At 48.0% G+C, this 24317-nt stretch overlaps 2 protein-coding genes across 3 annotated transcripts; one reads left to right on the forward strand and one right to left on the reverse strand.

The window, feature by feature from the left end:
* Nucleotides 1-655: 655 nt before the first annotated feature.
* On the reverse strand, nucleotides 656-6928 carry CFAP97D1 (CFAP97 domain containing 1). The gene is made up of 6 exons (XM_032279485.1): nucleotides 5388-6928; nucleotides 4770-4840; nucleotides 4066-4184; nucleotides 2316-2439; nucleotides 1583-1639; nucleotides 656-1098 (listed from the first exon to the last, which is right to left on the reverse strand). The coding sequence occupies exons 1-5, from the start codon at nucleotides 5509-5511 to the stop codon at nucleotides 1583-1585; spliced, it is 495 nt and encodes a 164-aa protein (XP_032135376.1). The 5' UTR covers nucleotides 5512-6928; the 3' UTR covers nucleotides 656-1098.
* DUSP3 (dual specificity phosphatase 3) lies at nucleotides 6920-20675 on the forward strand. 2 transcript variants are annotated; one of them, XM_032279484.1, is made up of 3 exons: nucleotides 6920-7165; nucleotides 10418-10644; nucleotides 16864-20291. In XM_032279484.1, the coding sequence occupies exons 1-3, from the start codon at nucleotides 7041-7043 to the stop codon at nucleotides 17067-17069; spliced, it is 558 nt and encodes a 185-aa protein (XP_032135375.1). In that variant the 5' UTR covers nucleotides 6920-7040; the 3' UTR covers nucleotides 17070-20291. The 2 variants fall into 2 exon arrangements, with proteins under 2 accessions (XP_032135375.1, XP_032135374.1); XM_032279483.1 differs by lacking the exon at nucleotides 16864-20291 and adding an exon at nucleotides 20376-20675 and having other exon boundaries at nucleotides 6940-7165.
* The last annotated feature ends 3642 nt before the right edge of the window (nucleotides 20676-24317 follow it).

The raw sequence follows: 24317 nt of genomic DNA on the forward strand, positions 1-24317 counted from the left end.
GCAGCTTTCCTACCAGTGTGCCCTGTCAGTTTTCCATTACCATGGCAACACGTAGGCGTTACCACCCCTTTCCAGCACAATGACCCAAGGACCCAAAAATCACTACCCCTTCCCTAAAATTTCTGCACAAACCACCCCTTAATCTATATGTAATTAAAAGTAAGTATAAATACGACTGCAAAGCTGCCCTGAGCTACAACTCTCTGCCTATGGGGTAGCCCTGTTCTGCAGGAGCAGTCATGGAGCTGTAACACTGCCGCTTCAATAAAACTGTCTTCTTCTACCCCACGACTGGCTCACCCTTAAATTCTTTCCTCGGTGACGCCAAGAACCCTCACAGGCTAAGCCCCACTTTGGGAGTTGTCTGCCCTGCTGCACCAGGGTCTCCAGCTGGCCTGTGGTGGGACTTCAGCTTCCATGATCTTGTGAGTCAATTCCCCATATAAATCTACACCCCCCGGCCCCCGCCACCCCCGATCCTATTGAGTCTGTCTCTTTGGAAAATGCTGACTAATATAGTTGGGCTGAAAACCAGCATGACCAGTCATAGAAGCCCTGCAACATTGTCTCACCATATGTTCTGAGACATTTTCACTGCTGCTGCTCCCTATAAATGAACAGAGTCCATGGAAACTTCAATAAGGCATTCTTTGCTGATTGTGTGTATTCACAGAGGAACTAACGGCATTTGTTCTTCGTGTTTTCTGAACCTTGATGTTGTCATGTGATTGTGTTATCCATTGTGAAGTGCCGTACTTGTGGCTGGATGATCTCACCCCAGCTTTTCTTCTTCCGTGGGATGGTGATGATGGTGTATGTTTAAAAGAGTTCTCTCCGATTTCTCTCTCTCTCTCTCATTAAAACTTCTCTTCATAGCCCCAAATAAAAATGCTCATTGCATCTTTCCTTTTACCTGCCCCATTTTGGAATGAGAACGTAAAGCCTTTGGGTCCCCTGAATGTAACTTATGCATTTTATGTTCCAAGCTTTATTGAAGCATCTGAAGATTGAGCATTCAGCCACTCAGGAGTGTCTTAAGATCCTAAGCAGCCAGGAAATCCTAGGACCTTCTCTTGTATCTTTTCCATGGCGAGTAACCTTGTATTCAGTGGAGAAGAGAGGAGACACATCAATTATACAGAACTATTCTTTGGAAGGCCTGAATGTCCATTTATCCTCTCTCTTGGGTGGGGGAAACTACTTAGTCCTTACTGATAATGTTAAATAATACAAAATGCCAACATACTGGTACTTCCGAATACTGACAGAGACTGTAATGTAACGTAGGCACAATTTTAAAGCCACAAGTCCTCCAGTTTATGTCTTATTGGAACTAATCACTTCCCCTTAGATTCCCATAAAGCCTCAAAGATGATAACAAAAGACAGTGTCATTTCCTCCTTTTATGGAGAGAAGAAATAAAGTCAGAGAGTCCTAAGTTTCCTGAATGGATGACTAGTCAATATTATATGAGAAGAGCAAAATTCATCTCCTTAACTGGGCCCCTCGTTCACCATTTATGGGGTTCTCAGGGCTTTGGTATCAGCTGTGGTCACCATGTTCCATAGTTAAGGAGACATACCTATTCGTTTTGGGAGAGAAGATATCTCGTGGTATTTCTGATATAGCGCCTTGAATTCTTGAAGGAAAAAAATTGGTTTATGTCAATGCCAGGGCACTGGTGTTACTACTGAAGTTCTAAATCTTAGGGATGACTTAGAAAAGGTCTAAAGACCAAAGCCAGTAAGTGGAGGTTTTTTAAAACACCACAGATGGCTTCCCCTCCCCCCACCTTTTTAAGGCTCATTCCTAAATGAAGCAAACCAACCACATGCTGAATCTTATACCCTTCATCCCTGCACATTCGGCCTTTCTTTCTCTCTTCCTTTTCTTTTTTTTTTTTTTTGAGACAGAGTCTCGCTCTGCCGACCAGGCTGGAGTGCAGTGGCAGGATCTTGGATCACTGCAATCTCCATCTCCCAGGCTCAAGCAATTCTCCTGCCTTAGCCTCCCGAGTGGCTGGGACTACAGGTGCCTGCCACCATGCCTGGTTAATTTTTTGTATTTTTAGTAGAGACGGGGTTTCATCATGTTGGCCATGCTGGTCTCAAACTCCTGACCTCGTGATACACCTGCCTTGGCCTCCCAAAGTGTTGGGATTACAGGCGTGAGCCACCATGCCCAGACTGGTTGGTTTTTCTTTTAATGACTGTTACATTTCAGGTGCTGTTTAGGGATCTTTCTGATACTCTCTCTAGGCTGAACACGGATGAACTCTGTTTGTGTCTGGGAATATAACATGAGTACCGATGTACCTGCCAGTCTATCTCCGATGCCCTGTGGTCATAGTGGGGTTTGCGATCAACAAGCCTCTTCAGAATGCCCTGGTTTTCCATGGTGATTCTCAGTAGCTCGCGGTTCCTTGTTTCCCTGTTTAAGCTGAAAAACACAAAACCCGGAGATGGGTGAAGAAGGAAATGTTCATCCTCACGAGTGGGGGAGATGAAGTCATGAGATTATAAATGCCAGGCTGCCTAAGTGCAGGCAGTAAACTGTCCTGCTGAGCCCACGGCCTCCTGGGGCAGCCCGTTGATCTGCACTACACTCTGGGAAATGTGACAGCATTTGCAGGTTTATATCAGTGGTCCTCAGCCCTGTTGGCCATGAGAAGATTCTACTTCATTGGTCTGAGGTGAACCTTGGGCACTAGCATTTTGTTAAAATTCCCCAAGGATTATAATGTAAAACCAGGATTGGGGGAAAGTCTCCCTGTGGATAAATCACAGATGGCTGGCGACAAGTTTTGGGTCACCTCACTCCTCTCAGCTTTCAATTTACACCAGAATATTCCAGGATATAGGAACAGCATCTTGACCATCTCTTTCCTCCAACAAAATTCTTTTTTTTTTTTTTTTGAGACGGAGTCTTGCTCTTGTCACCCAGGCTGGAGTGTGGTGGCTCGATCTCAGCTCACTGAAACCTCTGCCTCCCGGTTCAAGCAATTCTCCTGTCTCAGCCTCCCAAGTAGCTGGGACTACAGGCCCTTACAACCAGGACCAGCTATTTTTTTGTTTGTTTCTATTTTTGGTAGAGACGAGGTTTCACTGTGTTAGGATGGTCTCTATCTCCTGATCTCGTGATCTGCCCGCCTCAGCCTCCCAAAGGGCTGGGATTACAGGCGTGAGCCTCCGCGGCCGGCCCCCACCCCTCACCGTATTCTTTCGCTCACATGTGCTTCTTTTGTATCCCTAATCACACTGCATTGTCATTATTTACATAAATGTCTCCCCTACAAGACCTTGAGTTCTTTCAAGTTAAGAAATAAACATCTCATTTCATCTCTGTTATTCCCGGTACCTAGCACATAGTAGTTGCTCAGGAAAGATTTCTGGAATCAATTTTAAGAATGCCACATCATAGCCCCAGCCATAGTGCTATGGTCCAGATGTCTGTGTTCCCCAAAATTCTTATGTTCAAATCCTAACCCCTGAGTGACGGTATTAGGAGGTGAGGCCTTTGAGAGATTCCATCACCCTAATGGAATTAGTGTCCTTATGAAAGAAGCCTGAGAGAAACCCCTTGCTCCTTCTGCCACGTGAGGTTACAGTGAAAACATAGCTGCCCATGAAGCAGGAAGCAGGACCTCATCAAATGGTGATGAGACGCCAAATTTACTGGCACCTTGATCTTTGGAATTCCTTGCCTCTAGAACTATGAGAAATAAATTTTTGTTGTTTATAAGCCAACAGTTTATAGCATTTTGCTATAACATCCTATGATGTACTAAGACACACGGCCACCATTTTATAAAAGTGGGCAGTGCATTCTTGTGACAAACTGAATAGGACTCTGAAAGTCTCTTAGATGAAAGAAAAGTTAGTGCTTTAATGCTAGAGAAAGCTCCCCATTTTTAAGGTTTTCATTCTCTATAACATGGTCTCTTTGGTTCTCCCTCAAGATAACTTCCCTTAAGTACTCCTCTGGCTTGGGAAAACCACACACTAAAACCCAAGAGGAAAGTCAATTTTGACTTTCCAAAACTGAAATGAAGACAAAGGACATTACCTCTTAGAAAAATATTCATTCCAGCAATCCACCTTGGCAGGGCCGCGATGGGCATTTGCGATCTTCTGACAGAGTTGCTTGTTTTCATACTCGATTTTGTTGATTCTCTTTTGTTCACCCTGGTAAGAAACCACGCCACCACGTGACACCATCAGTACACCACCCCAACACACAATGACTTGGCTTCCCCCTCCTCTGAGATCCTGGGAAAGGGGTGCATTGAGGGCCACAGGGAAGACTGGGAGCAGAACTTAAAAGACTTGGGGGCTGGGCGCAATGGCTCACACCTGTATTCCCAGCACTTTGGGAGTCCGACGTGGGCAGATCATGAGGTCAGGAGATCAAGACCATCCTGGCTAACACGGTAAAACCCTATCTCTACTAAAAATACAAAAAATTAGCTGGGCGTGGTGGCATGCGCCTGTAGTCCCGGCTACTCAGGAGGCTGAGGCAGGAGAACGAATGGCTTGAACCCCAGAAGGCAGAGATTGCAGTGAGCTGAGATCGAGCCACTGTACTCCAGCCTGGGGGACAGTCTCAAACAGCAACAACAACAACAACAACTGGGGTTGTCGTGTTTGGGGAGGAAGAAAATTAACAAATCTTTGAGTAGATGGGTATTAGAAGGCTCTGGGAAATTGAACCTCTTTAGGACATAGACTGGAAGTCAATAAAATACATCTGCAGGCAGCAAGAACAAATACCTGTAGTTTGCTCAGTTTTAAAAGGTGATGTGTGTGCGCCACTGGAGGTTTGGTATCAACAGTAGGCTTCACTAGAGAAGGGAGATGAAAGACAGCAACGTTACATCACAGGAATTCCAGTAGCAGCCTCAAAAAACCAGCACTAGACAATGTCCTTGACTAAGGAACAATTGCGAATTAGGACCTGAATGTGGCTCAGGAAGTTTTGTTTGGTTTAATTTATCAGATGGACATCTCTGAGGAGGTTTGAACAGAAACAAAAGAACAGTGAGAGCTAGGAAAAGTAAAATTTACAGAGATAAATGTCCTTTTAATCCGATGAAAGAGCCTCTCTTCCAACCTTTTTCCGCTATTACTCGCCTGTCTATTGGCTTCTGAAGTCCTATCCTCTTTCTAACTTACTTTGGCTTTAAAGAGTTTAAAGAAGTATTTCCATCCAGTGAGCTCCCTGGTGGAAGATAAATTTTGTTATTGGTGCTAATGCCCTCTTGCCCAAACTCAGCAGAGAAGGCCAGACCATCCCAGAGCTGTGACCTGGTCTGATTTACTTTCCATCTCTCTAGGGGGTACCATTCCAAAATCCCTAATAGCAGTGTCTAGCCCAGACTGCCCACATACCTATTTGTACTCTATTCTTGTGAGACAGATAGTGGCCAAAGTCCAGTTTCTTTCTGAAGGTTGTGCTTTGCCTGTGATTAGAGACGATGACAGGGTAGGCCAGATAATCCAGGGAATTGTTCATCTTCTCTTCCTAGTCTCACTTCCGAAATGAGGCATCCAGACTCCTCTGTGAGGTGCCTAGCTGTTCCCCTGACAAGTTGTCATAGTTACCCAGTTATGACATCAGGGATGGGTCTCAGGAAAGGAGTAGGAGCAGTGGGCATGGCTGGCTGCCTCTGGGCTTCTGTGTTTGATGCTAACCTAGGCTCAAGTCAAGATGAAGGTCAAGGGACTTGAAAAGTTTTCCCCTGATTAGAATGCAGATACTGCCAGACAACATCAGAAGGGAAGGAGTGGTGCTCCGGGAGGGGCGGGCAGGCACGGGGTGGAGTGAGGGTTACAGAAACTCCAGCCTTGGTTACACATCTTGGGCTATCAGCTAAGTGGTCTCCACTGCAATAGCTCCCCTGAAGGTGCAAGACCACAGGTTTTTGAGGGAGAAGAAAGTTGACCCTAATGATAATCTGATGCAATTTCTTTTGCAGATGAGGAAACTGAAGACCACAGTGCAACTCAAGAACCACGTTGGTGGCAGGGCTGGGATCAGGATGTGGGTTTCCTGAATTCAAGGCCAAATTTGCTCTTTTGCAAGAAGGAAACTGCCAGTTTTTCATGGCAGTGGGGGAGGGTGGCTTTCCTGCAGGACAGAGACTGTCTTTTGTACTTAGTGGGAGTTCAGGAAATGCTGAGTGGCTTGTGGTGGGCTGGCATCTGCTCCAGGAAGGACTGCAGGAGTCTGATTTATCTCCACGCCAGCACAGGGTGTGGCACCCACTGGGTGCTCAGCGCATTTGCTGATGAAGGACCAACACTTATTGAGCGCTCGCGATGTGCAGTGCTGGGTGCCTTCCTTGAATGTCACATTTAACCCTCCCAGCAACCCTAAGAATTAGGTACTATTACTGCCCCCTCCTTTTTTTTTTTTTTTTTTTTTTAAGCAAATAGGCTCAGGTTAGGTAATTCCTCGGAATTCCCAGGCTGATTGCTTTTAAGCACCACGCTTTCAATGAATGTTGACAGCAGACGCGCCCCAGAGTAGAGCTTCTCAGACTTTGATCTTCCTAGGGACCTCCTGGGGTCAGTGCAATGTCCACTCTGATCCAGCAGGGCTGGGCTGCGGGGGTTCTGGCGAGGGCCCGGGAGAGGCCTCCGCAGCCGCTCGCGAGCCGAGCCCGGCAGTCCCTGTAATCCAGAAAGACTGAAGCGACCCCTAGGTGTACCCGGCAGTTTGGAAACGTTTATTGGGCCCTGCATTTTGTTCAGGGAAGGAAGTGACCGCGCTTCCCAGTTTACAAAGATACACCAACGGCCTGGACCGGGGTGGGGCGAGGACCCCCGAGACTCGAAGGCGGTGGCGTCTCCCCCCGGGGACGCGCCCAGGAGTGGCGCGCGGGGCCCCCGCGTCACAGCGCCGGCGCTCCGCACTCCCGGAGCCCGGCGGGCCCGCCCCCGGGGCGGAACGGGGCGGCTCCCGGCGCGAGCCCCCGCCCAGCTGACCCGCCGCTCTCCCCCTCGCTCGCTCCGCCGGGCGTGCAGGGCCCCGCCGCCGCCATGTCGGGCTCGTTCGAGCTCTCGGTGCAGGATCTCAACGACCTGCTCTCAGATGGCAGCGGCTGCTACAGCCTCCCGAGCCAGCCCTGCAACGAGGTCACCCCGCGGGTCTACGTGGGCAACGCGTGAGTCCCCCTCGCGGTCCGGGCCCCGCCGCCCCCCCCCGGGACGCCCCGCCCACTCGAGGCTGGGGTGGGGGCGTCGCGAGGCGTGGGTCGGGGGAGCAGGGGCGCTATTGCCCCTCCGGGAGCCAAAGGGGGGCTTGGGAGGGAGCTGGAGTTGACGTCCACCCCCGCGCGTGGGGCCGAGGGACCGGAAACCTGCCCAGCCGGCCGGGCGCGGCCCTTCCCCGTCGCTGGTGCACGGAGCCCGGGGGGCGCGCTGTTGGGGCTTGGCCTTGGGCGGGGTCGGGGCTACCAAGTTCACTTAACAGGTGGCCCTCGGTCGCCCGGCCGGTCTCCTGCCCGCGCGTCATGTGACAGCTGCCTGGTTCTGCAGTGAGGTCACCGCGGAATGTCTGCCTTCGCCGCCATGGCAACGGGCCGACGTCACAGTTCGGGCGTGGAATTTTTCCGGCCGGGCAGTCCCGAATCGGGGAACCTAAACACCCCAAACGAGGGAGTCCGGGTTGCTGGGCCGGGATTTCCAGGCCTCTTCTCCCACCTTCCAGATGTGGTTTGATTTGCATGAGATTCTAGAAGGGTCCAGTGATAAGCCTCCTAATGACCTGAGCCACTACCTAGAAAAGGCTCTTGACGTTTCATCCCCAGGAAATGCATTTATTCTTGATCATTTATGGGTTCTTCCTACCAGATTGATTACCCCATTCTCTATTACTCAAACTACTAGTAAGAATTTTTTTATTTAAATTTAAATTTTTTTTCTAATGAGAATGTCTAATCAGCAGGAGGGAACCGGTGTTAACATTCTGAGATGTGAAATAGGACCTACGAGAAAGAACAGATCAGCATGCCAGGACAGCCTCGGAAAGGCTCAGGCAGGATTTTCATGAGACTCTGAGGACCCAGTTACCAAAATCCTAAGCTCCATGCCTCAGCCCAAGGATGGCATGTTGAAAACTCAAAACCCACTCTCCTCTCATTTCAGAGGAAGAAATGGTGGTTCAGTGTCTGAGGGAGTACGAGGACAGGGTCAATGTCTTGTTTGTGTCTGTATTCCCTGACCTCCGTTAGGACCTGCTGCTTAGCCTGCCAAGGACTGCAACGAAAATGGGGGTCCCTGGGGAACTAGAGTTCCCATCCGTTCCATCATTCCTTCACTAGTCTGAGCACCTACTGTGTGACAGGCACTGTGCAGTGTTCATTCATAGTAGAGATAGTAATAATGATAATGGTAAATTGGTTGAATGTTGAATTATTAATAGTATTAGAGAAGGGAGATGAACAGGAGTGACTCTTCAAAGTGGTTTTTTTTTTTCCTATTAGCCGCTGCTTTACAGTCTTGCGCAGTGTCCTAAGCAGAAATAGATAAAACAGAGAATTGCAAAGCTCTGGAGACACCCTTCCACCTGCCCCAGGCAGCAGGTGGGCCTTGTTAGCCTCAGGAACGCTGCCTGCTTGGGCAGCTGGGCCATTCAGCTGTCACCACTTCCCAAGTGGAAACCAAGGTTGTGCACACCTGGTGTAGCCCGCGTGGCAACTGCTGATGGCCATTGTAGAAAATACATCCCTTGCCCTCTAAGCACACCTGACCTTGACTTGGCCGGGGGTATGAGGGCTGCTCAGCAGGGAGGGTCAGTGGGCACCGGGCACCAAGATCCTTAGGCACCATCTCCTTAACAAAATCAGGGCTGCAGCCGTGTCTTCACAAGGCAGAGAAAGAGCCTGTGTAAGCCACATTTGCCAGGCTTTGGGGGTTTTGCAGCAGATGTGGGCATGAGAGACAGAGTGAGGTGGAAGATAGCGCAGGGCTGGGTGTCGGAAGAAAGGAGGTCTTCTCCCAGCCCTGCCGCCAGCAGCGTGTGGGGCACGTGCCCATCCCTCTGCCCATCCTGTTGGGTCAGAGTTCAAACTCTGTTCAGTGGGGATACTGCCATCCTTGTTCCTCACAGGGCTACTCATAGTGGGCAACAAGATCACATAGGAGGTGGCATTTTATAAACTGCCGTTTGGACTGGGATGTTTTGCCAGATGAAATAAAGGGGCCTTTTCACCATTCAGATCAATTATTATTATTATTTTAAAACTTTTTTTTTTTTCATTTTTAGAGATGGAGTCTCGCTCTGTCACCCAGGCTGTAGTGCAATGGCACAATCTTGGCTTATTGCAACCTGTACCTCCTGGGTTCAAGCGATTCTCCTGTCTCAGCCTTCCAAGTAGCTGGGATTACAGGCGTGTGCCATCATACCTGTAATTTTAGTAGAGATGGGGTTTCACCATGTTGGCCAGCCCTGTCTCGAACTCCCAACCTTAGGTGATCCACCCGCCTTGGCCTCCCAAAGTGCTGGGATTACAGGCGTGAGCCACCACACCCAGCCTTAGGTAAATTATTTTGTAACTTCCCATAGTTCTCTTAGGGCCACCTGCTCTCCAAGTACTAAATCATCCAAGACAGCTTTGGAAATGTGGCCAGTGGAATGTGGCAGGTAGGATCCCTCTAGGAGGCAGGGAGGGGGCTCCCTGGCATGGGATGGATTTATTCTTCTGCACTCATTCACCGCTTATTTATCCAGCACCTACTATGTAGCAGGTACTGTAGCAGGTGGCAGGGAAACAGACTTGAAGCAGACATGGGTCCTCTCTCAAGGAGCTCACAGCCTGGATGTGTAAACACAGAAGCACAGTCAAGCATTAGAATCATAGTGTTAACTACGGTGTCAGGCTCTGTCCACGGAAAAGGCCACTTAATACTCATAACAACCTCAGGGAGAAAGCACTGTTACCCCATTTTACAGAGAGGGAAACTGAGGCACAGAAGGCTTAAGGTTGCCTGGCTAGTAACTGGGCTGGAGGCAGACCCAGTTATTCTGGTTCCAGAGTCCATTTTTAGCCAGTTGGCTATGTACACCCACGCCACAGCTTAGGGAGCATGGGGCCACATGGAATGGAGGGGAGAGAAACGCTGCGGAGGGTGTGAAAGACAAGAGGGCGCATGTCTCCAGAGAGGGCGGGAAAGAGCATTCCAGACAGAGGGGACGGTGTGGCTATGAAACCACCAGTCTATTTGGGGAAGCTGCTGGCAATTCGATATGGCCCGAGTGAGGGAAGAGGTCATAAGATGAGGCGGGAGAAGCTGGCAGGGGCCAGAGCATGGAGGGGTTCCTTGCTTTGCCAAGCAGCTTAGATCCCTCTCCATCTTCCTCCTGCTGGGGCTGCCATTTGGTTGGTTAGTCATCCCCCCAATTGTCTCCCATCCAGGTCTGTGGCTCAGGATATCCCCAAGCTGCAGAAACTGGGCATCACCCACGTCCTGAACGCGGCTGAGGGCAGGTCCTTCATGCACGTCAACACAAATGCCAACTTCTATAAGGACTCCGGCATCACCTACCTGGGTATTAAGGCCAACGACACACAGGAGTTCAACCTCAGCGCTTACTTTGAAAGGGCTGCTGACTTCATTGACCAGGCTTTGGCGCAAAAGAACGGTAAGAGACCTGCTGCCAGGAAAAGATGGGAGGCAGCTTTGAAGGACCATCCCTCTGGAAAACAGGCCCACAACTGGTGTCTTCTGGGAAATCCCCTCATTTCCTATCTTCTGTGGTCAGAGACAGAGCTGTGGGGCTCTCTCTGCTCACCTGGCTGCCTGTCCAGTGGACCCAGGTGTCAGGATGTGTAACTCATTCACGCAATGGCAGCCCCAGGGTCCTTGCATTTGATTGCACTTTGGCTGGGGCTTGGTTTCCAGCTGCTTACACATCCCCCATTTAAACAGCTGTAATGATGAGGAAAAGGTGGTAATGTGCATGGTGAGAAGGCCTGAGGTGAAGGAGCAAGGGGCTGGTTGATCTGGGCTGGTTGATTCAGCAGCTCTGGGGTGGCATATGGACCAGGCCCTTCCCCCTTCTTTTCTTTCTTTTCTTTTTTTGAGACAGACTCTCCCTCTGTTGCCCAGGCTGGAGTGTAGTGGTGTGACCTCAGCTCACTGCAACCTCTGCCTCCTGGGTTCAAGCGTTCTCCTGCCTCAGCCTCCCAAGTAGCTGATTGTACAGGCACGTGCCACCACACCTGGCTAATTTTTATATTTTTAGTAGAGATAGGGTTTCACCATATTGGCCAGGATGGTCTCGATCTCTTGACCTCCTGTTCTGCCCACCTCGGTCTCCCAAAGTGCTAGGATTACAGTAGGCATGAGCCACTGCGCCAGGGGGTCCTTTCCCTCTCTCTCTTCTGCCACCTCAGTGTTGGGTGCTCCTCTCATGGTCCCAAGATGGTATCAGGTTATCACATCCCAATAGGACAAAGGGAAGCAGATGAGGCACTGCAGCCATCTCTTCCCACGTTTTTCTCCTCTCCATTTTTTTTATTAAGCCAGAGTTTCACTCTTGTTGCCCAGGCTGGAATGCAACGGCAGTATCTCTGCTCATCGCAACCTCCGCCTCCCGTGTTCAAGCGATTCTCCTGCCGCAGCCTCACAAGTAGCTGGGACTATGGCGAGCACCACCATCTGGCTAATTTTTCTATTTTTAGTAGAGATGGGACTTCTCCATATTGGCCAGGCTGGTCTCAAACTCCCAACCTCAGGTGATCCACCCATCTTGGCCTCCCAAAGTGCTGGGATTATGGCGTGAGCCACCTTGCCTAGCCACTCTTCTCTTTTTTAAGGAGACAGAGTCTTGCTGTGTTGCCTAGACTGGTCATCTCCAACTCCTGGGCTCAAGCAATCCTCTCACCTCAGCCTTCCAAGTAGCTGGGACTACAAGCAGGCGCCACCATGCCTGGCCTCTGTCTTTTTCTAAGAGCAAGTAAAACATTCCCTGGAACCCCCCCTCACATCTCACTGGCTAGGGATTCACGTGACTGCCTGGCAAGGGGAAACAGGGTAGCTGTGGTCAGCTTAAGTTGGCAGTCAGCAAAGCACAGCCCCCCCCCGCCCCGGGCAAATCTTCCAGCCGCTTAAAAAATACTTCCTGCAGCCTCCAAATATAAGGTAAGACTGAAGGAGAACTAGCAAGGCGCTGGCAGTCACCAAGGCATTCCGGCAAGAAACCCTAGAAGGCCACAGAGCAGACATCAGCTGAGCAGGCTGGGCCACTTGCCCTTTCTTCCTTTCTGCTTTTAGCTGTTTTTCTCAGCTCCTTCCTTTACCTTTCCCTCCCTCTGCACCCCACACCCTCCCAGGGAAAGGACCCCATGAGGTGTGATCAGCCTTGCCTCTACTACACTGATGCTTCTTGGGCCTAGTAGCCTCGTGTCAGAATGATTTCCGGTACACAGAATGTTCTATACCACTGGACAGTGCATGCTCAGGGCTGAGAGAGAAGCTTCACTGTGGGAGAATCTGCAGACTTTGCTGACAGGCCCCTGATGGTCCTTCCAGGTTGCCCCCTCCACTCCAGCTGCACTGAGCTCCTCACCCTGTGTAGACACGGGCCGGCCCAAGGGGAAGGATTTTGCTATTCTTGGGTAATACCAATTGGTCATTCATTCGTGGAATTTTGAGCTCTCCGACTTTGTTTCCTCTTTCCAAACAACTAGGAATATGCCTTTTTTCACCTCCTGTCTCAGTCCAGGTGTGCTGGGTTTTCAGTCTGAAAAGTTCTCTCTGCCTCTTCCTACCATATCCTCTGGCAAACTCCACCTCGTCCTTGGCACGGTGGCCTCTCTTCCATGAAGCCTACCCTCAGCCTGGGTCCACTTTGTTCCTTGTCTGTCTTCTTAGCCCTTGATGTAGCATCAGGTACACAGTATGTACACTGCAGATGATTAATGAGCAAGTGATGACGAATTCCACGGGCTCTAATGCCAAGTATAAATGCTTCTAAGAATGAGAGGCCGAGTTAACAGAAATATGCTGGCCTCTGACAGTGTGTGGGACCCAGGGACTCATCACAGAGAGCTGGGTGGGGTGGCTGAGGGTGCTCAAGAGGGAGGAGTCACTTCCAGCTGGGAAAATCAAGGGAGGCTTCATGGAGGAGGTGGCATCTGGGCTGAGCCTAGGGTAATGAGAGGTTGAATTGTCCCCTTTCCCAGTAGGCTCTGTGTGCACTGGGGCCTACATGCAAAGTATGTTCTAGATGGTGAGGTGGCTGCTCTGCAGAGGGTCTCATTCCTAGGGCGGGGCAGCCGAGGCCCCACTCTGAATATTTTGGGCATATAGGCTGGAGGGTGAATGGGCAGGAAAGGGGAGGACTCCTGCTTCTTGATTTGGAAGGCACTGGGAAAACAGAGTGGTGTTTTGAGGGTTGGGTGATGGGAGCAGAAAAGACTCTGTTGGACTCTGGGCTAGCAGATTTCTTGCCAAACAATGCCCTTATAGAGGTGTTAGTAGGTAATAATTCCCTCAGCTAGTCAGCAAATATTTATTGAGCACATAGTGTATGCTAGAGATTGTAATGCATCCAAAAATCAGTGCCCCACATTTCTTGTGGGTTTTTTTTTTTTGGACATAGTCTCGCTCTTGTCACCCAGGCCCAGGCTGGAGTGCAGTGACTCGATCTCGGCTCCCTGCAACCTCCACCTCCCGGGTTCAAGCAATTCTGTCTCAGCCTCCTGAGTAGCTGGGATTACAGGCATGTGCCACCACGCCCGGCTAATTTTTGTAATTTTAGTAGAGACAGGGTTTCGCCACGTTGGCTAGGCTGGTCTTGAACTCCTGACCTCAGGTGATCCACCCACCTCAGCCTCCTAAAGTGCTGGGATCATAGGTATGAGCCACTGTGCCTATGTGATTTCTTGCTCTTAAGGAATTCATCCTCTGGGAGAGGAGAGTCGATCTGTGCATGGCTGGCAGTGACACAGGACCAGGGCTGCTATAGTTGAGGAAGGACTAGGTGCCACCAGAGAGTACTGGGTAATGTTTATTGAGTGCTCATAGATGCCAGGTGCTAGCCTAGGGGATTCATGTGTCGTTTCCTTTAATCTTCCAACCACCTGTGCAATGGGTACTATTGTCCAGATAAGAAAACTGAGGCACGTTGAGGTTAGGTGGCTCACAAGTTAATAAACAGTGTATTGGTCAGGATTCTCTAGAAAAAACAGAACTAATAGAATATATAGTTGGTCCTCCATACCCATGGGTTCCACATCTGTGGATTCAACCAACCGCAGACTGAAAATATTAAAAACGGCATAAAAGGATGTTATGTCTGTACTGAACATGTACCGACTTTTTGTTCTTGTCATTCTCTAGCTGATACAGTACAACTGTGTACATTGCATCGGGTATCATAAGTCATCTGGAGATGATTTCAAGTATAAGGGAGTGTGTGCACAGGTTGCTTGCATGTGTTATTTTATATCAGGAACTTGAGCATCTGTGGGTTTGGGCATCTGCAGGAGGTCCTGGAACTAATTTTCTCAGTGGATATTGAGAGATGGTGTCTATTTATATATATATACACACACACATGCCATATTAAAAGATGTTATGTATTTATATATAGGTTTATTTTATAAAAATATATTTCTATATATCATATATAATATACATATTTTACAAATATATACATAATTATATAATTGTATAATTTATATAAGATATATTTAATATAAACATCTAATATCTAATTTTATAATTGTTACATAATATATAATTATAATTGATAAAATTATATGATTATATATCTGCAGGAGGTCCTAGAACCAATCTCCCTGGTAGGTTTTGAGAGATTGTCTCTCTCTCTCTACACACACACACATACATATACATATACACATGTATATACATGTGTGTATATATACATATATGTATACATACATGTATACACATATACACACATGTATATGTATACGCACACACGTACACACATGCATGTACGTGCATGTGCACATGCACACACATGCACACATGCATGCACATACGTGCATACACGAGTGCACACATGCATGCACATACGTGCATACACGAGTGCACACATGCATACACGTGTGCACACGCACATACGTGTGTGTGCATACACACATGTACGTGTATACGCGTACACATGCATAAACATACATGCATGTCTATATGCATGCACCCATGCATGTACATGTATGTATATGCACATGTGTATGTATACATGTGTACATGCACGCAGATGCATATGCATACACACGTGTATATATACATACATGTATATATGTATGCATACACGTGTATATGTATACACACATACCTCTGTATGTATATATACATGTGTATATATAGACATATGCACACATATAGACATATATGTGTATATGCATATATACACATATACACACTATTAAAATGTTATATATACATATTTTTATAAAAATAAACATAAGTATAATATACATATTTTATAAATATATAAATTATATAAATACAATATAAATATAAATATGTAATTATATATTACAATTATATAAAATATGTAACATATAAAAATATATAATTACAATATATAATGTAGTTCATCAAAGCAGTTGAACTAAATCTCAGCCGAGATTGTGCCATTGCATTCCAGTCTGGGCGACAAGAGCAAAACTCTGTCTCAAAAAAAAGAAAACACTACCAGCACCCTGGAAAGCACCCCCAGTCTCTGTGCTCCACTGCCGTCATCCCCAGCTCCCAGGGCCTCTGCCATGCAGGCTTTTTTTTCTTTGAGATAGAGTCTTGCTGTGTTGCCGAGGCTGGCTCACTGAAACCTTCGACTCCCAGGTTCAAGTGATTCTCCTGCCTCAGCCTCTCGAGTTGCTGGGATTACAGGCATGCGCCACCACACCCAGATAATTTTTTATCTTTAGTAGAGATGGGGTTTCACCATGTTGGCTAGGCAGGTCTCGAACTCCTGACCTCATGATCCACCCACTTCAGCCTCCCAAAGTGCTGGGATTACGGGTGAGAGCCACCGTGCCTAGCCCCATGCAGGCTTCTGACAGCACAGATGGTTTCGCTTGCTCTCCTGCTCTGTGGGCTCATCCGCCCCCTATCTGAGTGCTGCTCTGTGTCATTCTGCTCATTCTTTGTATTTATCCTTTCTACTGGGATGGGCCTTTAGGGGTTCTAGCTGGAGCTGTGATGTACAGTGCTGCCTATGAACATTCCGGCCTGTGTGTGTGGGTGAATGTGAATGCGCGCTCTGTTGGACCTGGGCCCGGGGGTGGGATTGCTGGGCCAGAGGGGATACATGTGTTCAGCTTGAGGAGACACTGCCGTGCCGCACAAGCTTTCCAAAGTGGTTGCGCCAATTCATGCCTCACCTCCCCCAGCCCCGCGGAAGAGTTCCAGTTGCCCCATATCCTCACCAGCACTTTGGGTTTTCCGTCCTTTTCATTTTAGCCATTCTGGCAGGCACACAGTGGCATGACATTATGCTTTTCAGTTGCACTTCACGGAGGAGGTTTTTTTTTTTTTCTCCCTGAAACAGAGTTTTGCTCTTACTGCTCAGGCTGGAGTGCAGTGGCATGATCTCAGCTCACCACAACGTCCGCCTCCTAGGTTCAAGCAATTCTCCTGCCTCAGCCTCCCAAGTAGCTGGGATTACAGGCATGCACCGCCATGCCTGGCTAATTTTGTACTTTTAGGTAGAGACAGGGTTTCTCCATGTTGGTCAGGCTGGTCTTGAACGCCCGACCTCAGGTGATCTGTCTGCCTCGGTGGGGATTACAGGCATGAGCCACTGCACCCACCCAACAGTAGGGGACACAGACGTGGTCTCCCGTTTCCCAGCTCACCACATCTCCCCTGTTTCTTCCAGGCCGGGTGCTGGTCCACTGCCGGGAAGGTTACAGCCGCTCCCCAACGCTAGTTATCGCCTACCTCATGATGCGGCAGAAGATGGACGTCAAGTCTGCCCTGAGCATCGTGAGGCAGAACCGTGAGATTGGCCCCAACGACGGTTTCCTGGCCCAGCTCTGCCAGCTCAATGACAGACTCGCCAAGGAGGGGAAGTTGAAACCCTAGGGCACCCCGGCTGCCTCTGCTCTCGAGGTCCGCGGGGGGAGGCCCTGGGCAAAGGTGTCCCGAGCTGCCATGTTTAGGAAACACACTGTCCCTACTCCCAGCATCACAAGGCACCTGTTTACGAGTCTGCCCCAACTCAGCCCTGGGCCACTTCCCCCACCCTGGGGAGCACATAAAGAAGCTTGCCGAGGGGGGCATCCTTGCTCCCTGGTTGTCCTGTTTCTGTAACTTATGATGTCTTTTCCCTGAGATGGGGGCTCAGCGGGGGAAGGCCTGTGGCCTGCATGCTTCCCGACGGCCCAGGGCAGGAGGCGTGCGGATGCATCAGGCCTGGGACACTCACAGAGGGCCCTTACGACCTTTCCTCCCCCACCCCCAAATCCTCTCAAGTGGGGACCTCAACACCTTGAACCCTAGGAAAGGAACTATGCAAATGCAGGCCACTATCCCCACCACGTCTGTGTTCCCCAGCGTCCCCACGGCCTTCCACACCCTGTGCATAGGCAGTGCTCTCACGTCTTAAGGTCCGAAGCTGGGGCTGGGGCGTCCGTCAGTTATGAGTGGATGGAGATTCCCAGAGCAAGGCTGCATTTGAATGATTTCCTTAGGATGAATGGTCCCTATGCAAAGAGACCCTTCAGTGGGCAAACAGATTCTCCTGGAGAACCCTCCTAAATCCATAGAGTTTTCAAAATGTGAATCTTTGGAAGCCGTGAGTTCAGAATCCGCCACTGTGGCGTATTTCCCTCGGACCTTATCTCAGTCACTTCATTTTTGAGAAGAGCGATGCCTTTGGCATGCTTTTTTCTTTCTTTTTTTAGAAAACAGGGTGTTGAAGTCCAGCCTATTAAAAAACCCCATCATTTGGAGAATTACAAGGGTTTTGTCCTGAATGATACTGTTGGCAAGCCCAAGCCACTGTGCTAACTGCTTTCTGTCCTTGCTATTCCAAGGACAGAAGGAGGAAGTTGGCCAATTACATCGTGTGTGCATGGGTGTGTGTGGGGTGTGCCTCTCAGAAACTCGGCCAGAGGACAAGCAGGGAAGTGAAAGGTCCCAGGCACACCCCCGGGCCATTGCAGGCGGCTCTTCTGGCTCTCTGCTGCCAGCACAGGATCCCTGGAGTGACTCAGCCAGGCAGGCATGAGACATGGCGGAGTGTCTACATGGATCCTTTATTGGTGGCAGAGCAAAAAACCACAAGCAACCTTTTAAAATACTTTTTAAGGATGATATTGGAATGCACTAGCCCTCACCTGTGTCTGCACATTTGCCAGAATATAAGAGTTTTGTTTTAAACACAGTCTTGTTAGGATTTTACGTTATTGTTATGGAAAATGATTGTGATGCTATTTATCTTCGGGGTCACTTTGGGCAAAGAGAAGGTCCTCAGCCATGCCCCCAGCACCGAGCATATAGATGTCTGATAAAAGTTGAAGAAATTAAATGCTTTTTGAGCACCAAATATATATAGGGCATTGTTCTGGTGGGTGTTTCACGCTCCCAGAAGCCTGAATTCAAGGTAGGATCACTTGCAAGGCCTTGTGAAGGAGTCTTACCTAACATGAAGGAAATATCAGGGACTTTTGTTGACTACTTACAACTCAGTTTTACATTTAAGTTCAGGCAGTGTTAACATGCCAAGGTGGGAATGTGCCTTGTTCAGAGTTGGCCAGGAGCTCCTGGCTGGGTCATGGAGAAGCACGTGGGCCGTAAGGCCCCACTCCCAGCTGTGAAGGTCTCTGATCACACAAGAGCAGCCCTGCCCAGCCTGGTCATTTGCTGTCCCCTTTTCTCTGTGACCACAACAACCCTGAACAACTAGGATGTGTCTTCTCCAGATAGTGAAAAGAGCGTCCAGATAGACCCACCTGAGCGACACGGTCGTCCTCTAAACTGGGTGCCTCGCTACACAGCTTCCAGGTAGCCTTCCAGCCTCATCAGACCTGAGCCTCACAGTAACCCAGGAAAGTTAGTAGAGCTTGTTCTTGTATCGTGGCCTAAAAAAAAAAAAAAAAAAAGGAATTGAGGAGGTTCAGAACAGAACCCTTGGTGAAGCAGAGGAGTGACTATAATGATAATACTTTAGCAACATTTCTTTAACTTTGGTTGTTCAGAATGTTTGCAACAGCTAGCTAGCTTGCTTCCTCCCCTCCCCTCCCTCCTCCTCCTCCCTTCCCTTCCTCTTTCCTCCCCTCCCTTCTCCTCCCCTCCCCTCTCCCTGGGTTGTCCAGCTCTATAAGGTGAGATTTCAGGTTGACTGCTCCCTGAGGCTGGATTCTTTCATATGATACTCTCTCAAGAAAGGGGCTCCCTGGCATTTCCAGGTGCACTGCACATGCCCTTGATCCAGCTCCAGAGACGCAAGTAAAGAGGGTGGGTCCCTCATAGGCTCGAATGTGCAGCTCTTTCTCCGGTGGGATGTAGCACCCCTAAGTCAGAGCTTTCTGCTACGCTCCTGGAAGAGGCTAGGGAGCTGGGGCTGGGGCGCCCCTCCCATGCCCAGGCAGTGTTCGCCCCACGGGACAGCCACAGCTGCTTAGGCGAACACAGCAGGTTGGTGTGGCTGGCTAATTAGGACCATTCAAAAGCCTCTGTGGGGGCATGAGGGAGAAAAGGCCATTGGGAAAATTACTGCCTTTACTTTGGAACTACTTTTATGCTGATAACTTGGGATTTCTTGATAGTCCTTCACCCCCCCAAACCCATATTTGCTTAACGAAATTTAGCTCCTAGTTCTTCAAGTAAAAGTCTCTTGTGTAAGCGCCAACACATGCCCAGTTGTGGATGGGAGCTGTCCCTGGACAGCCTTCTACCCCCTGGGAAGTGGTGGAACAGGAACTCAGGGTGCCCCTACCCCCTCCCCAGACCTGATCCCTTTCTTTGACTGACAGCACCATCCAGGCAAAATTAGAGCGCCAAATAGGTTTCTTCTCAATCTTAAAGCAGTATACCTTTCCACAGGCTGGCCTGTCTCCCTGCTACTCTGAGTTATCCAGAAACCGCCACCTACAAATAAGGGGATTCATCTAGAAGACCTCTAAGGTCTCTTTTGGCTCTGAGGGGTCTCTAATAATCCCCACGTGGAATTCAGCACTGTCCGGAAATTATGGGTAATGTGAGTCATAATATGATGGCCAGCAGGTGGCGCTGCCTTCTACCTATGGTGATGGATGGTTCGGAAAGGGAATGTTGGTGCCTTTTGTGCTACTGTTTTAATGGGAAAAAACAAACAAACAAAAAACAAGCACCGACCTTAAATATGAAGATATGAGCTTTTCTTGAAGGAAATTTTCTTTTTCACAGAACTGGTGTCAAGAATCACTGAAGACCCAACAGTGATGATCCTTCCAAGTCAAGGTTTCATCCTGATTGGAAATAGAGGACATTTCATGTTGAGAGAATAGATTGGCTGGAAACTTAACTTTGGTTGCCTCTTACCTCTGCCAGATTTTGGGGTAGTTTGTGAAAGAATGGATTTTCTAGACACAAAAGGGAGAGTTACCAAATTGTTTTTTTAAAGGAAGTTTAATGTCCATTGTATCACAAATCAGTGTTAAAACACAAAAACTGTAGCCAAAATAAATGTCTTACATTACAAAGGTATTGTTTTTTTGTCCTTATAGTTGGATTTTCTTTTACGTTTTTAGGCTTAGTTTTTTGTATGTGTGCTTAGCTTTTATATTTGCTTTTTCTAACTTTTTAAAAACAATCATCTAAAACATAGCTGCATCCTGAGTTAGTTACAGGTTCCATGATGGTCCTGTTTATGCAGCAGATATTGATGAACATCTGTCCAGTACCAGAAATGTTCTTTTAGGAATATTCTTAGGTAGAATGGCCCACCTGCATGAGAGAGGTAAGCTCTGTGCTCCCGGCCAGGTGCGGTGGCTCATGCCAGTAATGCCAGCACTTTGGGAGGCTGAGGAGGGTGGTTCACCTGAGGTTGGGAATTCAAGACCAGCCTAAGAAACCCCGTTTCTACTAAAGATACAAAAAATTAGCCAGGCATGGTGGCACATGCCTGGAATTCCAGCTATTTGGGAGGCTGAGGCAGGAGAATCGCTTGAACCCAGGAAGCGGAGGTTGCAGTGAGCTGAGATCACACCATTGAATTCCAGCCTGGGCAACGACTGAAAATCTCAAAAAAAAAAATTTGTCCTCCTAAGAAAGCAGGGGGCTGGGGTGTTCATCTCAAGGTAGCCTCACGTGATGACTCGGTGGCATTTTGGGATTTGAGTGATCCTGCAAATGTGCAGTCCCCACACATAGCCCCTTCCCCCAGATGCCTTAAATTCTACTATTGATGCTATGTTCCTTTGAATAAAAAATCGTAGAGAAAGTGGGTGCCTTTTCCCTCAGACAGAAGAAGTCTGTGCAGAGAAAGCCCCTCGAGGTTCCCGCTCCCATCTATCACATGAAGCGACTGGACTCACTCACTGTCAGACCTCTGACAACGTAATCTTTATGGTTCTATGTGAAATCTTAGAGCACTAAAATATAAAACAGGTAAAAGTGTTTTTAAAACCATTTTTGTTACAAATAATACTGTATGTACATAGTAATACACTTAATGCAAAAGGCTTATAAGGGAAAGTCACTTGTTCCAAACCTTCAATTTCTCTCTCATAAGTATCTTTCCAGAAAAATCTCAAGCATATATAAGCATACACACGTGCATACACGTGTGTATACAGAGATACCTGTGCTTCGTTGTTTTGCTTAGCTTATATTTTAGTTATTGTTTTTATAGTTCTACCCCATTCATCTTAACAGTTACATAGCATTCCATTATGTATGGATATGCAAATAAAGACAAGGTGATTTGGACATCCTTCAATGCAGGCTACTGCCTAAAAGCAGAAGTTTGCCTTCCCAATCCAGATATTTCCTTTTTATCACCTACCAGTGGGAGCAAAATCTGTTTTAAAATGCAGCCAGTAAAGAGAATCCTCAGTTTCCATTAATTAGAGATGAGGGCCTCCTCCAGAACTGAGTAGAGAATGAAACCAGATGACCTTTGAGGTTCCTTCCAGATCAAAGATTCTATAATCCCAAGAAGTCAAAGGAGCATCATACACTTTCCAAATTTGGCCTGTCTTTCAAAGTCTGGTCCACATGCCACCACATCTTACCATGAGGATCCCAGACCCCCCCCCAGGGGAGAAAGACTGTTCTCTCCTTTGAAGACCCATAAGAAAATTGTCTTTATAAAAAAATGCGTCTGGTGAAGATGTGGAACCGCAGGAACTCTTTGTTTTAGTGGGGAACGCAGAATAGTACAGCCCCTTTGGAGGACAGTTTGCAGGTTAGTTTCCTGCAAAACGAAACATACTTTTACTGCACAATCCAGCAGTCATGCTCCTAGGTATTTATCCAAATGATTTGAAAACTTATGTCTATACAAAAACGTGCACACAGCCAGGCGTGATGGCTCACGCTTGTAATCCCAGCACTTTGGGAGGCTGAGGTGGGCAGATCATTTGAGGTTTGAGACCAGCCTGGCCAACATGGGGAAACCCCTTCTCTACTAAAAATACAAAAATTAGCCAAGTGTGGTGGTGGTCACCTGTAACCCCACCTGCTTAGGAAGCCGAGGCAGGAAGAATCACTGGAACCCAGGAGGCGGAGGTTGCAGTAAACAGATTGTGGCACTGCACTCCAGCCTGGGAGACACAGCGAGACTCCGTCTTCAAACAAAACAAAAAACAAAAAATAAACCCTGCACAAAATGTTTATACCACCTTTATTCATAATTGCCAGAACTTGAAAGCAACTAAGATGTCCTTCAGAAGGTGACAGACTAGAGAAACCGTGGTATGCCAAAAGGTTGGACTATTACTCAGTGCTAAAAAGAAATAAGCTGTTGATGCCATGAAAGGACATAGAGGAGCCTCAAATGCCTTTTACTAAGTGAAAGACACCAATCTGAAAAGACCGTGTGTAGGTATGATTCCAACTCTATATGACATCCTAGAAAAAGCAGAAAGGAAGGTACAGGAAGAAGATCAGTGGTTGCCAGGGGTTGGGGAAAGTTGGGGAGGGATGAACAGGCAGAGCACATATTTTGGACAATGAAAATACCGACCATCCGTGTGACACTGTAATGGTAGGTGTATGTCATTCATTATACATTTGTCCAAAGCCACAGGACATATAACACTAATGCTGGGATGTAAACCACGGACTTCAGAGGATAATGATGTGTCACATAGGTTGATCAATCAGCAAATGCGCCACTCTGGTGGCGGGATGTCAATAATGGGGGTGGCTGTACATGTGTGAGCACAGGAGGTACGTGAGAAGTCGCTGTACTGTCCCCTCAATTTTGCTATGAAGCTAAAACTGCTCCAGAAAAAAAATAAAGTCCTTTTAGAAAAAAGCATCTGAACCTTTTTTCAGTGGCATTGACCAACTTCCACCTCATAGTGTGGTTTGGATGCAGATTTTATTTCTTCCCCGATATGCGAGCTCCTGGAGAGGGAGTGCATGTCTCCCTTGATTTATTAAATGTTTGGCAAGTGAACATAGGAAGAAGCAACTTGATAGAAACAAAAGATAGTAAATCATCACATGGAAAAACAGCTTTTCTAGAAATTGAGGTGCAACTATTCAATTTTTTTAAAAATCGGCTGAGTGCAGTGGCTCCCACCCGTAAGCCCAGCACTTCAGGAGGCCAAGGCAGGTGGATCATCTGAGGTTAGGAGTTCAAGATCAGCCTGGCCAACATGGCGAAACCCTGTTTCTACTAAAAAAAAGTACAAAAATTAGCCGGGCGTGGTAGTGGGAGCCTGTAGTCCCAGCTACTTGGGAGGCTGGGGCAGGGAGAATTGCATGAACCCAGGAGGAGGAAGTTGCGTGAGCCGTGATCAGGCCACTGCACTCCAGCCTGGGTGACAGAATGAGACTCTGTTAAAAAAAAAAAAAAAAAAAAGTCAACAGCCCAAACCCAGTATCAATAGTCTGATTTATGGGTTGAACTGCATTTCTCCCAAATGCATGTATTGAAGTCATAAGGCACAGTACCTGAGAATGTGACTTTATTTGGAAACAGGGCTGTTACAGATGTGATTTGTTAAGATGAGGTCATTAGGCTGGGCCTAATCTGCCTGGCGTCCTTAGAAAAAGGGGAAAATTCAAATACACAGAGAATGCCATGTGAAGATGAAAACAGAGATTGGGGGTAACGCTTCTGCAAGCCAGTGAATGCCAAAGCTTCTCAGCAGCCAGCGGAAGGCAAGTGCAAGG

Source organism: Sapajus apella, unplaced genomic scaffold (genome assembly GCF_009761245.1).
Source record: "Sapajus apella isolate SASKATOON/1434 unplaced genomic scaffold, GSC_monkey_1.0 scaffold12, whole genome shotgun sequence".
NCBI lineage: Eukaryota > Metazoa > Chordata > Mammalia > Primates > Cebidae > Sapajus > Sapajus apella.

Excerpts from the sequence above, each read along its gene's own strand:
- CFAP97D1 (XM_032279485.1), bottom strand. The coding sequence starts at position 5,511 with ATGAACAATTCCCTGGATTATCTGGCCTACCCTGTCATCGTCTCTAAT. Across the intron at positions 4,841-5,387 it reads CAAGAATAGAGTACAAATAG|TGAAGCCTACTGTTGATACC; the intron begins GTATGTGGGCAG and ends TCCCTTCTCTAG. Across the intron at positions 4,185-4,769 it reads TAAAACTGAGCAAACTACAG|GGTGAACAAAAGAGAATCAA; the intron begins GTATTTGTTCTT and ends GTTTCTTACCAG.
- DUSP3 (XM_032279484.1), top strand. The coding sequence starts at position 7,041 with ATGTCGGGCTCGTTCGAGCTCTCGGTGCAGGATCTCAACGACCTGCTC. Across the intron at positions 7,166-10,417 it reads CGGGTCTACGTGGGCAACGC|GTCTGTGGCTCAGGATATCC; the intron begins GTGAGTCCCCCT and ends TCTCCCATCCAG. Across the intron at positions 10,645-16,863 it reads GGCTTTGGCGCAAAAGAACG|GCCGGGTGCTGGTCCACTGC; the intron begins GTAAGAGACCTG and ends TGTTTCTTCCAG.